The sequence below is a fragment of the Onychostoma macrolepis genome, chromosome 14 (assembly GCF_012432095.1).
Source record: "Onychostoma macrolepis isolate SWU-2019 chromosome 14, ASM1243209v1, whole genome shotgun sequence".
Classification (NCBI taxonomy): Eukaryota; Metazoa; Chordata; class Actinopteri; order Cypriniformes; family Cyprinidae; genus Onychostoma; species Onychostoma macrolepis.
The window spans coordinates 23,153,103-23,165,545 of record NC_081168.1 but is presented as its reverse complement, the minus strand read 5'-3'; the positions used below and the strand labels follow the sequence as shown (position 1 = coordinate 23,165,545).

General features: G+C 36.2%; 1 protein-coding gene across 1 annotated transcript; it reads left to right on the top strand.

Annotated features, from left to right (window-relative positions):
* Positions 1–7,510: 7,510 nt before the first annotated feature.
* Positions 7,511–12,420, top strand: LOC131553032 (T-cell leukemia homeobox protein 3). The gene is made up of 3 exons (XM_058797355.1): positions 7,511–8,869; positions 10,210–10,444; positions 11,220–12,420. Exons 1-3 carry the CDS (start codon positions 8,488–8,490, stop codon positions 11,434–11,436), a joined length of 834 nt encoding a protein of 277 aa, XP_058653338.1. The 5' UTR covers positions 7,511–8,487; the 3' UTR covers positions 11,437–12,420.
* The last annotated feature ends 23 nt before the right edge of the window (positions 12,421–12,443 follow it).

Here is a 12,443-nt window from a genome sequence, read left to right as displayed (position 1 = left end):
TAAGATATCTGTACTTTTACTTAAGTGTGGCTTTCAGGTACTTTATCCAACTCTGATAATTGCATACTGCATACTATTTCACATACTATTTTAATAGTATGCAGTGTACAGTATGCTAGTATTACTAATTCAATGCTTGAAATGTTTAGCACTGCATATTTCACAACATGCTACTTTTAAGAAATAGTATGCCATGTACAGTATACTAGTATTTCTAAAATAAGAGTAGCATACTTTAATGCTTATCCTTCCATACTGCATATTTCACATACTACTTTTAATAAATATGCAGTGTACAGTATGCTAATATTGCTAAATTAAAAGACGCAGCATACTAAACTTTGAAATGTTTATCATTGCATACTGCATACTATTTCACATTCTATTTGTACTTTTTAAATAAAAACTGTAAAAATAGTTCAGATTTTCTACTTAAAAATCACACTTCATTCAATGTGTTACTTGCTGTTTCTTAGTAATTTCTTAGTCATTCTTAGTTTGTGAAATATAAATTTCAGTGTATGCAGCATGCAGTGATAAACATTTATGATAAACTAATATGCTATATGTTATTTTGCCTTTTCAGTCAATTTTTGTGTAATAATGAGAATATGGTTTTTACAAATTTGGTTTATAATGGAGGGAAAGATTATCTATCAGTAAAATTGTATAAAGTTTCAGTGTGTAACTTCTGGCACTCTAGAAGTCGAAGCAGAAAACTGAAAGTTACTTGCGGAGGAATAATATTTCTGTCATTACGTGAGTTGTGCTTCAACTACACTATACTGTGTGGATGAATCTGATCACTGCACCACTGTGTCGAATGTTACAGAACTCTCCCAATAACCAAAGAAAAACGGACATCCGATATGTCTTATATTATGTCTTATTAGCAGGTAAGTACTTTATATGCAGCTGTTGTTTTGACTTGTTGAAAACAATTGTTCAAAATAACGTACAAAAATTTGACACTGCTTACATTAATCAAAAGGATATGCTATTCATATCAGAAAAGTTAAAAATGGTGGGAACTATTATAACTTGGATAGGCTATTTATAAGCAAATAGACAGAAGTGAGTAACAGTCAATGCACAGCAGATGTGATGCTATGCAAACTATGTTGATTAATGATTTATTACGAATACTGTCGCTTTCTTTTTCTGCTTGAAAACTCTTTTCGGTTCAAGGTTCAGGTAAACTGACCTTTGTTTATTTATTTATGGGTGTGATGTAAATAAACACAGACGAATGACCGTCCCAACTAGGGATGGAATTTAATGGGGGCTTGTGGCAAAAATTCCACCAAAATGAACAAAAATGCCCCACAAATTCAAGATAAAGGGGCAAAAATTGCCCTGCCAGGGGTACCATAACACGCGGGGGTGGGGGGTTAAAATGATTCCAAGGGCCCGACAAGGGAGAGGGGTCCAGAAATCATAGTCGCGCCTCTGGCCCCTGCACAATTAAACAGTCGATTGCGGCTGTCGCGATTAAAATTGAATGCGAAAAGGAAAAGTGTCTATTCGCAGAATTACATTGTTTTTTACACATTGTTTTTTTTAAAAAGTTAATTTCTGACCCTGGTCCCGACAGCTCTAAAATATTAATAATTTTTACCATTGTTATTTAGGGTAAGACAAAAACATGGTTTGGAAGATAGTAGGCCCATACTTCTATGATGTACTCACTCATTATTTGATTTTATTCATTTCGAACAAGCAAACATATAAAAATATAAATATATATAAAATAAATAAATATTTGTTTGTTGCAAGTTAGTTGCATTTCACATTTTTATTTTACAGTTGCATTCAATCTCACCAGCTTATGACAGTCTTATGTCAGATTTGTGACCAACATTAAGAGCTTCTCATCGTCCACATCAATGATTCTGAAAACAAAAAACAGATTCTCGTATTTAAAATATTCTCTTCTAAACATTTCTTCCCTGATTATCTTCATTAGCCGTGTATTCTTCTTCAAACACATGCATGCATTCTCTCTTTTCATCTCCTTTGTTCTGTTCATTCAGGCAGTGCGGTTTTCTTTCTGTTCAGCGGTGGACAAACCAGCCAAGCGCTCAACCATCACAGACCAGATGCATGTTCTCCATCGCTCTACATCCATCCGTCTGTATTCTGTCTGCCTCTCATTTCTCAGCTCAGTGCTAAAGCCCTCAAGGTGTCTGTAGAGTAATGTGAAGTGAATTATTGACTTCAGGTGTTGTGTTGCATCAGAATAACCGGTTCCTGATCAGTTCCTGATCAGCTCCATTTGTAAATTTTCTTGGTTATTGTCCTCATATCAGATGTATGCATGAAACATGCAATTCATAGTTGGATTGATTAAAGTTTTTCTTTTGGAAGCAGAAAACTCAACTGGATTCCTACTGCGACGCACAAAGAAATGGCCTTTTAAGCCAGCACTGACATGTATTCTTCACTAACATGATTGACCAACTCAGAAATACAATAGAATCTCTAAATTTTGTGTTTGTGTGGGGGAGCAATGTGTTACATGCTTTTTCTCCAGTTGAAATTAGTTGTATGGCCAATTTTATTATACTTAAACTTGAGTTCAGTTGCTACCATAAATGTTTAAGCTGAATTAATTGGATTTTGTTTTTACAGTAAGTGCATGTAAAAGCTTCAGGTGGAATGTTTATGTTGGACATGATATATGCTAAAAGGTTTTTTTTGTTTGTTTGTTTTTTTTTCACATGCATAAGTGTTACAATTAAAATGTTATGCTTTATTCCTGTGCGTTATAGAAACAAGTCAGTAAATTCAGGGACAGCGTGGGTAAATAAATATACAAAAATAATGATCCCAAATTTCCAATAAAAGTAATATAGTAGTTTTGGGAGGGACGAATATCCTGGTACAGGACTCGTCCTCAGGCTGTGTAAATCTCTATAACCATTCGATATATTCATCTCCCACAGATTTCATTGTTTCTCTGAAATGAACGTTTCCAAATATGGATTTATTTCCAGCATTCAGATTTGTATTAGGGCAAAATTATGATGCATGGATCAGACAGTTGATTGAAACACCAGAGGGCTTTTTAAAATGTATTAATATGTCTGCATACAGCTGTTGAGACAGACATGACTGATGTTTCTGATAGATTTGAGGTTGTAAAAACTGGAAATCCTTGGATCGTGTGATGAGCCTGAAAAAGGTTTTTATTTCTTTCCTTGAATAATTTTACTGTCTGAATCGGATTGATTTGGGGTTATTGTTTATGAACTACATTTTGTCTTGCCAGGACTATGCTTTAAGTTAGAGCTGTTTGTGTTCAAATTGCATTAAAAGACACATGAGAACCATTTGGTATCATTGATTACTTTAAGTTTGAATATGTATAAATAAATAGAAAGTGTCTTAAATCTGTGTCTTTTCCTCATGCAAAGCTATTGATTTCAGAAAACTTATATCGCACACGTCTTGTTTTCATTTGACACGATCTGTAACATGGATTATGTTTTTTCATTACTTTAACTCGTCAAAAATTCAACCATTTTCAGCTTCAAGTTGCACAAAATTCAACTACGTTTCTAAAACAAGAGTTGAAATGACTTATGCAGTCAATTTGATTACACTTTAAAAGCAGCAACTAAACTTACGTTTTTAAGTTGAATTGGACACTTTTCACAGTGAGTTTGAAGAACTTCTGGAAAAAAAAGTATAAAAATGGATGAACATCATTCAATTAATTTAAATACAAAGCAAGTGGCATTTAGTTTAAAGAAAAAATGCAACTTTTAAGGTTTTTAAGCTACAAATCTATAGCTCTAGTGTTGAAACTGAAGACAAGAATTGCAACATGAACATGTTTTTATTCTTCTAGAATGTGTGAGTTTAAAGAGAACTGACATCTACTACATATAATGCAAAAGCATTTTAAAACTGTGAGACAACCTGCTAAACTCAAACCAGAGCTTCCTGCTCATTAACCTTGCTAATGGCGCACCATTGCATCATATCAATGCATTGAATCTGACTTGGAATCAATGCTTTAGTTTCAGTGCGAGAGGAAACAGATGTTCGACAACACCAGCGAATTCACGGGCTATTACTTTACATTTAATAGGCTTTATTTAATATTTAATGAGGTGACGGAGGATGAGAATTATTAACAGTCCAAATGTCATTTGCTGTGTCAGTTTGGCTTCAGGGCTGTGAGGATTTTCTCCCCTATTGAGTTTTTCCAGTGTGGCCTTTAAACTCCCATGATCTTCACATTGCCTCAAGTCTGTGGTGCTTCGGCACAGATCATAATAAAAACATAGTAGGTGTTTTTAAATGCTCTATTACTTACCGGCGTCAACTCATATTGCTGAACCGCTTCTCTCAAAGTCTCTTATTTATTATTGAAAAGCACATACGACCCTTATATCACTTAATTCTACTTTGCTGCTTTATATCTCTGGTTCTGTCTGTGATCCTCAGATCCGCGCGGCGCGCGTGACAAGTCTCGCTCTGTGCTGAAGTTGGGAAATTGATAACGCGCCGGAGACGCGCAATAAAAACGCCGCCCGCGGGCGCGACACCCGGATCCCCTATTATGCAAATACGGGGGTAATTTTAAAGACAAATCGTTGGCTTTTATTCCCTAATATTTCTGTTTTATACGTCTCGGTTTCTCCGGAGAATAAAACATTTAATGTGTCGAGCCCAATGATGGATCTGACCTTCAATCATTGCAACGAATGGAGGGGCTGAAGAGAAGAAAACAAAATGCAAGAATTTCGCCATCAATGTTCCTAAACTTTGCGCACGCTAATTGTGAAAAATATCGGCAATTAAAATCTGAAATCTGAGGGCATGATTAATAGTGGATCAAATGTCCAGATAGGCTATTCAACAATTCACGCATGAATACGCAATTCATACAAAACGAGCCTAAGTGCATCTTATCTATGGGGTTAACACGTTTTAAACTTTAAAATTAAAGTCATATTGATATTGTGTGGGTCTTAAAAAGTGTCTAAAATATGTAACCGGAGAAAAAAAAGGGAAAAGGTCTAAAATCTAATTCTTAATTTAAAAAAAAAAAAATCGCATTTTTCATTATTTTTTAGCAGTGAACTAATATCTGAAATTGGTTATTGTTATCTAAACAGCCTGTCTGAAATTGATTTGATTTGAATTAAAGTCAAATCAAGTCAAAGTGTGTCGTAACCAAAAATGTTTTGTTAAAAATGGTTTAAAAGTTTTTCAGAAATGAAAATTATGAATCCAGCACAGATACAAAGATTAGGCCTACATTTCATAATTTTGGCACATGTGTTTTAAACTAGATTGTTGTAGAATTTCTCATTTTTAATAATCTCAGACATGCTTTTTTATAATGACTTTTAATTGATATGTAGATATTTTTGTAATTGGGCATAATTTCAATACTTAGATTAATACAGATGAACTGTATTAACAGTAAAAATGGCATTTTAGAAAAGGAAATATATATAAAGTTTATATAGGCCTATAATAATAGCTAATAAGAAGAAGAACAACAACAACAAGAACAATATATATTTGGTTTTTTTTTTTTTGTCTTGCACTTGAACTAAAAGAATGAGTTAATTACATTGTTGGAGTAATTAGAAAATCACTGTAGGCCTCTATTCTATACTCGATCGTCTGATGGATCAAACCTCACGGGAAACCCTGAGAAACAGGAGGACGAGTGATATCGTTCAGGAGCCGATTACACGATAGTGAAGAGCTCAGAGCTTCCTCAATCAATCACGAGAGTGAGAGAGAGAGAGAGAGAGAGAGAGAGATGGTGGGGGTCCATTACGCAGATATGTTCAGAATAACCGCCACCCAAAACAATTCAGTATGGGTGTATGACCAAAGATATACACCGAATAACTGCTTTACGTTGTCAATTGTCAAATGTTCGACAAAAAGGAAACTCAAGGAGAAGCAAATGTCACATAATTATATACTATTATCGCGCGTCTAACAGCAAACAGGCCAAATTTGTCGCCGCGTGCACATATGGCACGGAAACGCGCCAGAAGCACGTTTAGGGGAGTCAAGCGTTTCTGCCAGAAATGTCTGAATACATTCATGGGGCGGTTTTTAAAAAATCATTCATGTGTCAACGATAAAATAACAGCCGTCAAAATCTCAGTGGCGGTGTCACATTTTTAGACACCGTGTCCATTTCACTGGAGAGACTGAAGCTGAAAACTGCCACGCTAATAGTCTGTGAGAGCAAATTACGCTGCTGCACCTCAGGTCACATATTACATAGCCTACTTGTTGATTTTCGGAGTTTAATTATACAGATGATTTTATTACAAAACAACTAAAGTGGATGCTAAATTTTAGAACTATTAAAAATTTCCATTTGTTTGCATGTTAAGCGACTTAAGTGGGCCTGCACGTGAATTAGTTTAGTCTCGTGTTGTGTTTCACCTTGACCCGGAGAGGATTGTCTTTTTACCGAAAATGATAATATTATCGCTTTGGATTAAAAGTACTGACGTTCCTCCCACAGGGTAACTATAACATCCTGATAAAACTTTATATATTTTTTGCATTTCTTCAGTTTTTTTCCCCCACCTTGTTACACTTATGGTGTTCCCGAGCAAAAAAATCGTATAGCCTATATTTACCCAATATTGAATCAAACTGATTTCTTTCAATTAGCACAGGTTTTGTATTTCTTTTTTGAAACGATTACTCGTAGGCCTCGCTGATTTGAGTTTATGCATTTCATTTTTTGAGTGAAAAAGAATGATTTGTAATAAATGAAAAAAATAATTATTAGCAATGTTCACTCCAAAACTGAGTGTGCATAAACTCAGATGAATGAGGCCTACGAGCAATCATTTCAAAAAAGAAATATAAAAAAAAGTGCCAACTGAAATAAGCAGACTGAATCTAATATTTGGTAATAGCGTTTTGTGCAATTAAGGGTTAATTCAGCAGGTGTCAGATGCAGCATAAGTTCACAACACCTTTAGTAACACAATACAAACATCTACAGATATCCATTTAAAAGAGATGTTTAAATGTGTTCTGATCAGTTTTGACAAATGAATTGGATTGCTTTTCTTTATAAACGCTGACATACAAATTTATCTATCCATGCCAAATAATTGCAAAGCAAACAACATTCACCTGGAAAAGAATCACCAATAAAAACCAAAGTAAGTCTTTGTCATTTGTTCTCAGTGGTAAAAGATCCAGCGCAGCGTGTGAGTGTGTGTGCGGGGGGCCCGGGGCCGCTTATGTCCATTTCACCTGCTCAGACGCTTCTAAACTGCATTACTGACTCAATCTCCACGACTCTTTCATTGCGCGTGTCCTGCCAGCAGCCTGCCCTCGGCAAACACTCCATTTCCCGGTGTGAGGACACGAATTTGGCCGTCAATTTAAAAGGCTTTGCGCACTCACACACAAGCAGCAGAGCGCGGCGCAACGGTCCGGCACAGAACTTCTCATATTTGATGGATATTGTTTGGGTGACATTTATGTAATAAAATCTAATTGGTCTGTTGCGGGATAGTTTTACTGAATGAAATTACGCGAATGGAGAGCATTTGGCATGTGGGGTTTGAGCATTCATCAACGCCATGGCACAAATCAATGCTGTACATCTGAGCAGCGGGACTGTATTTAGTGATGACGAACACCGACAGTCTCCGATTTCTGCCGAAAGATCGATAACGCAATGAATCCTTCACGTTTATCTCAGTCAATCCATTTGGCAGAAAAACACTCATTTTGAACTGACAGGACGCGAAATCGAGATTGCAATATTAAGTTTTCAAATACAGAATATAGCCTACTCGTTGTTTTGAATATGTGCAAATATGATATATAATTAAAATTGCCTGTATGTATGTACATGTATATTAAAGAATTGTATTATAGTGACAAAACGGAATTAATTTAACGCTATCCTTTGCATTGAAAACACTGACTGATATTTTCCTACTTTCCTATTTCCTAAATAGCCTACAAATCTTGATTCATTTTGCATGCAACATTACAAAGTAAATTCAAAGTTTGTGTGTAAAACGGTGCTAATGCAATTCAACATAATGAGAGACGTCTGTAAATAAATTAGCAGCAGCATCTTTCAGCCCCAATAAATGCGCATTTCAGAAATTGGTCTGATGACATTACTGAATAACACGATGAGGCTCTAGTTCGCAGTTTTTTTCTCCCCTGTTCCTAAATGTCAACCAATAGACAGAGATAATGACGGTTCGGTTCAGTCGACCAATGAAAACTTGAGCTGATGAGTTTGGCAGGAGCCGCGGAGCGGAAACTCGACAGTTTGACGCGCGGCGCAGAGGTGGCGAGACCTGTCAGAGTTCAAGCAAGGGATCAGAGAAACGAGGACCGTCATCCGAGACCATGGACAAGAATAAAACTAAATTAAAGCTATTTTTGCCGCAGTTAACGTGATTTCGTTTGTTTTAATCCGTCATAGCTTCATCTGCTGCGCATCTAGGAGTCATGGAGCGCGTGGAGCCGAAACCGCCATCGAAATCAAATCAGGAACCCATACGATTCGGGATCGACCAGATTCTGGGCTCTTTGGACCAGGAGAGCAGGGTCGGAAACACTGTGGATAACAGCCGCTTGGGAAGCCCATCCAGGGCGAGCGTCGCGCCTCATGTCTCCTTACCCGTCTCTCTGTCCGGAGTCACGGGCGCGCTGGAGGACTCCGGGCGGGTGTACGGGGTGAGCGGCACTCTGGTGCCCAGTGGAGTGATTCGGGTTCCGGCGCACAGACCTCTCGCTGCCGCGGTGCCGCCGGGCATGGTGAGCGCCGCACCGGCGCTGTGTTTCCCGTGGATGGACAATAACCGCAGGTTCCCTAAAGACAGACTGCCAGGTAAAAGACAAACATCTCCGAGGATGCTGGAGTTTGTCCACACGATGCAAAGATATCTGGCTGCTAGACCTGCGCAGTTTCCATCAGAAAAAAAAAAAAAAAACATTTAAAGCCTTCATCTCCAAAAAAAATAAAATTAAAAAAAATAATAATAATAAATAAATATATATGTTGAACTTATAATAAGCTTATCACAATGATATCACCCTGAAAAACTTTATACGACTTTGAACACAGTTTTTGTAATGATACTAATTATAATCAACTAGTATAGCTGACATTAATCAAAAGGTAATGGTGATGATACCGATAATTACATCAATTTAAAATTAGTAGCCTGTATTTAGCATATATGCTATAAAACAGATTCGCTTTCTTAAACTCACAAAACGCACACATGCAAAACATTTTGATTATAAAATAGTCAAAGCCTAACAAAAACAAATTATTTGGTTGCTGTAATGTGTTTAATATTAATCCAAAATATTAATTCAACGATTAGGCCCAAAAGTACATTTAAGCTATATCAAAATGAGAACATTTTTTTCAGTGAAGTACATAAATCTTAAACATGTCTTTTATCGTTAAGTAGTTACAACATGTAAGTGGAATTAAGAGTTCAGCACAACGGTTTAAAATCAGTTTTAAGAAAAACGTGCTTGTTTCTGGACCCAAATTGTATGAAAAAAATAAATAAATAAAAAATCTAAAAGGAATAATAATAATAATAATAATAATAATAATAATAAGGAAATGCTCATTCAAAACTCTCACTTCAGAAATGAATGCATTCTTTTCTGTTCGTGTTCCCTTGGGTAAAAAAAATTATTTAATCATTTAACCCACTAAGATTGAAAATTGTAAATAAATAAATAAATAAATAAAAAGTATTTTGTTTCAAACATAGGCTAGATGACAGTTTTAGTGATTCACATTAGTCAAATAAATCTACATTAATATTAAAATTAGCATAATAAATCCGATTTATTTTTGTCATTGCACGCGTTGACCTCCTTGATCAGGACAATGTTGTCGTTCATGTGGACAAACAATGTTTTGGGAAGGGAAAATATTGCTACCTACAAAATACATTAAAGATGCACACAAAACAACTTTCACAATATGTTTTGTTACATTTTAAAAAGGTTGTATATGTATATGAAGCAAATAATAAAATTAGCCAATAAATTCAACAAGAGAATTTCGTTTCAAACTCGAATTATAAAATATTTAGGCTAATTTAGAACAATAATTATAGAATTATCCGAAAACTATATTTGTTTTTAGAAAATATAAAGGAACAGAGCTTCATAAATGACTCGTGTCCCTGTGTTTCGCAGCTCTCATTCCGTTCACCGTGACCCGGCGGATCGGTCACCCGTATCAGAACCGAACTCCCCCCAAACGGAAAAAGCCCCGCACGTCGTTCTCGCGCGTGCAGATCTGTGAGCTGGAGAAACGCTTCCACCGACAGAAGTATCTGGCGTCCGCGGAGCGCGCGGCCCTCGCCAAGAGCCTAAAGATGACCGACGCGCAGGTCAAGACCTGGTTCCAGAACCGAAGGACCAAGTGGAGGTGAGACCGGTTTGACCCAGATCTGTTCACCCAAATACCACACACATGACTGAAGGATTTCAAAACAGTACAAGATGCTTATTATTTCATTAACGTGTTTATACAGGCTATATATATATATATATATATATATATATATTTATTTATTTATTTTTTAACACAAAGTTGATGAATCTCAGCTAGAAAATGTAACTGCAAACATTTGGATTCAAGGCAGGTAAATTTTGTTACATTTTTAAGCAAATCATTATGAAAGCATACATTACATTTAATATATTTAAATACGGACCTTTTTCACATTCCTGTTGTTCTCAGAAGCGGAAGTCGTCAGAGCTGGCTAAATGTCTATAGTGGTGAACTACACCAAATACTTATATTTTTACGTTCTATTTTTCTCCAATAGCAAAAGAAAAATCCACCGTTGAGGAAGAAAATTGAGAGATTGATTACATTGGTCAGAAGAGAGAAAAATGTCAAATTTGCCGTTGTGTTAGAAACACTGATGCAGCAGCGTTTACTAGTTTTATGTAATGTAATGCCAAGGTAATAGAACACAAAGTAAAGTGTTATAAATGTACATTTAAAAATGAAATTAGCTAGATTCATGATGCTGATAACTGAGGAAACACACCACAGTCTGTCAATAGGGTATATTATGATCATAATTTGATTTAAAATCCACAATTTCTTTAATAATTATAAGAATTTTATCAAAGGGTCAAATGTTTTGGATTTCTACATTTTGCTAACTGTAATCTTACTTCAAAATCTCCAGAAGGCAAACAGCTGAGGAAAGAGAGGCGGGACGTCAGCAAGCCAATCGGATGCTGCTTCAGCTTCAGGCCGACGCCCTCCAGAAGTCCATGAGCGAATCAGTGTCGTCGGATCCTCTATGTGTGCATAACTCCTCCCTCTACGCTCTCCAGAACCTCCAGCCTTGGGCCCAGGAGAGACCGGGTAAAATGGCCCCAACAACCACCGCACTGGCTTAAAATCACCGCCACGATGCTGGAATCAGGACAGTGAAGCTTCAAACTGTCCTGCACTTTCAGAATGGAAAGACTAAAACCGTCATATCTGAATATGAATCAGGCTTTTTGACCAGTTTTTTTTTGTTTTGTTTTTTTTCTAAATCTCAAAGCATCTAAGCACTTTTTGTGGGAATAGTGAACTGTAATGACTGTAAGTTTATTACGGACACAAAACCTTTCCAAACACCGTCCCATGTAGATGCTGCCTTGGAAAAATAGGGTGAAACATTCAAAGAAACTAACTGTCAATCAACCTGAATCACAGAATTGTATATATGAACTGTTTAAATCATGTCTGTGAGAAAGTCTACAAAATATTGTACTTATCGTAATTATTTTGTGCTCTAATGGATTACCGACTAATGTTTGTCATTGTTGACGTACTTTCAACTGAAATAAGCAATGGTGTGTAAATACAGTATAACACTGAACAATCAACATTATGCATTGAAAATTTTATTGTTAAATAGTTTATACAACATTCCAACAAGAGGATATTTAAGCTTCCTGTCTCCTCCATCTGTCTGTCTGATTGACTGTCTGTCTCTACGTCTCCTCTTTTACAACATCATGGAAACGTGATCGCCCCTCAGTTGACCCTTTACTTTATACAATACACAGTTTTTATATAACTCTCAGAGACACTGCCACTCCGTATTTGATTATTCAGGCCCACTTTGCAGAGTATAAAATATACAATGTATGTAATCAATCAAATATCATATATTTTAAACTCATCACACTGTACCGCCACAGTGATTGTTCAAAAACACATCATAACATGATCAAAAATTAGCAGAAAAATAATAAAAACAGCATTACTATGGTTATCAGAGCATATTTGGGTCTGCCAGGACTGTTTGTGATTGTGATAAACACAGGTTTCAACTTTCAACACACTTTTAAACAAGATGGCTTATGTTTTCTGGCACAAAAGTATTTGTTCACGTGTGTGTGTGTATAATTAT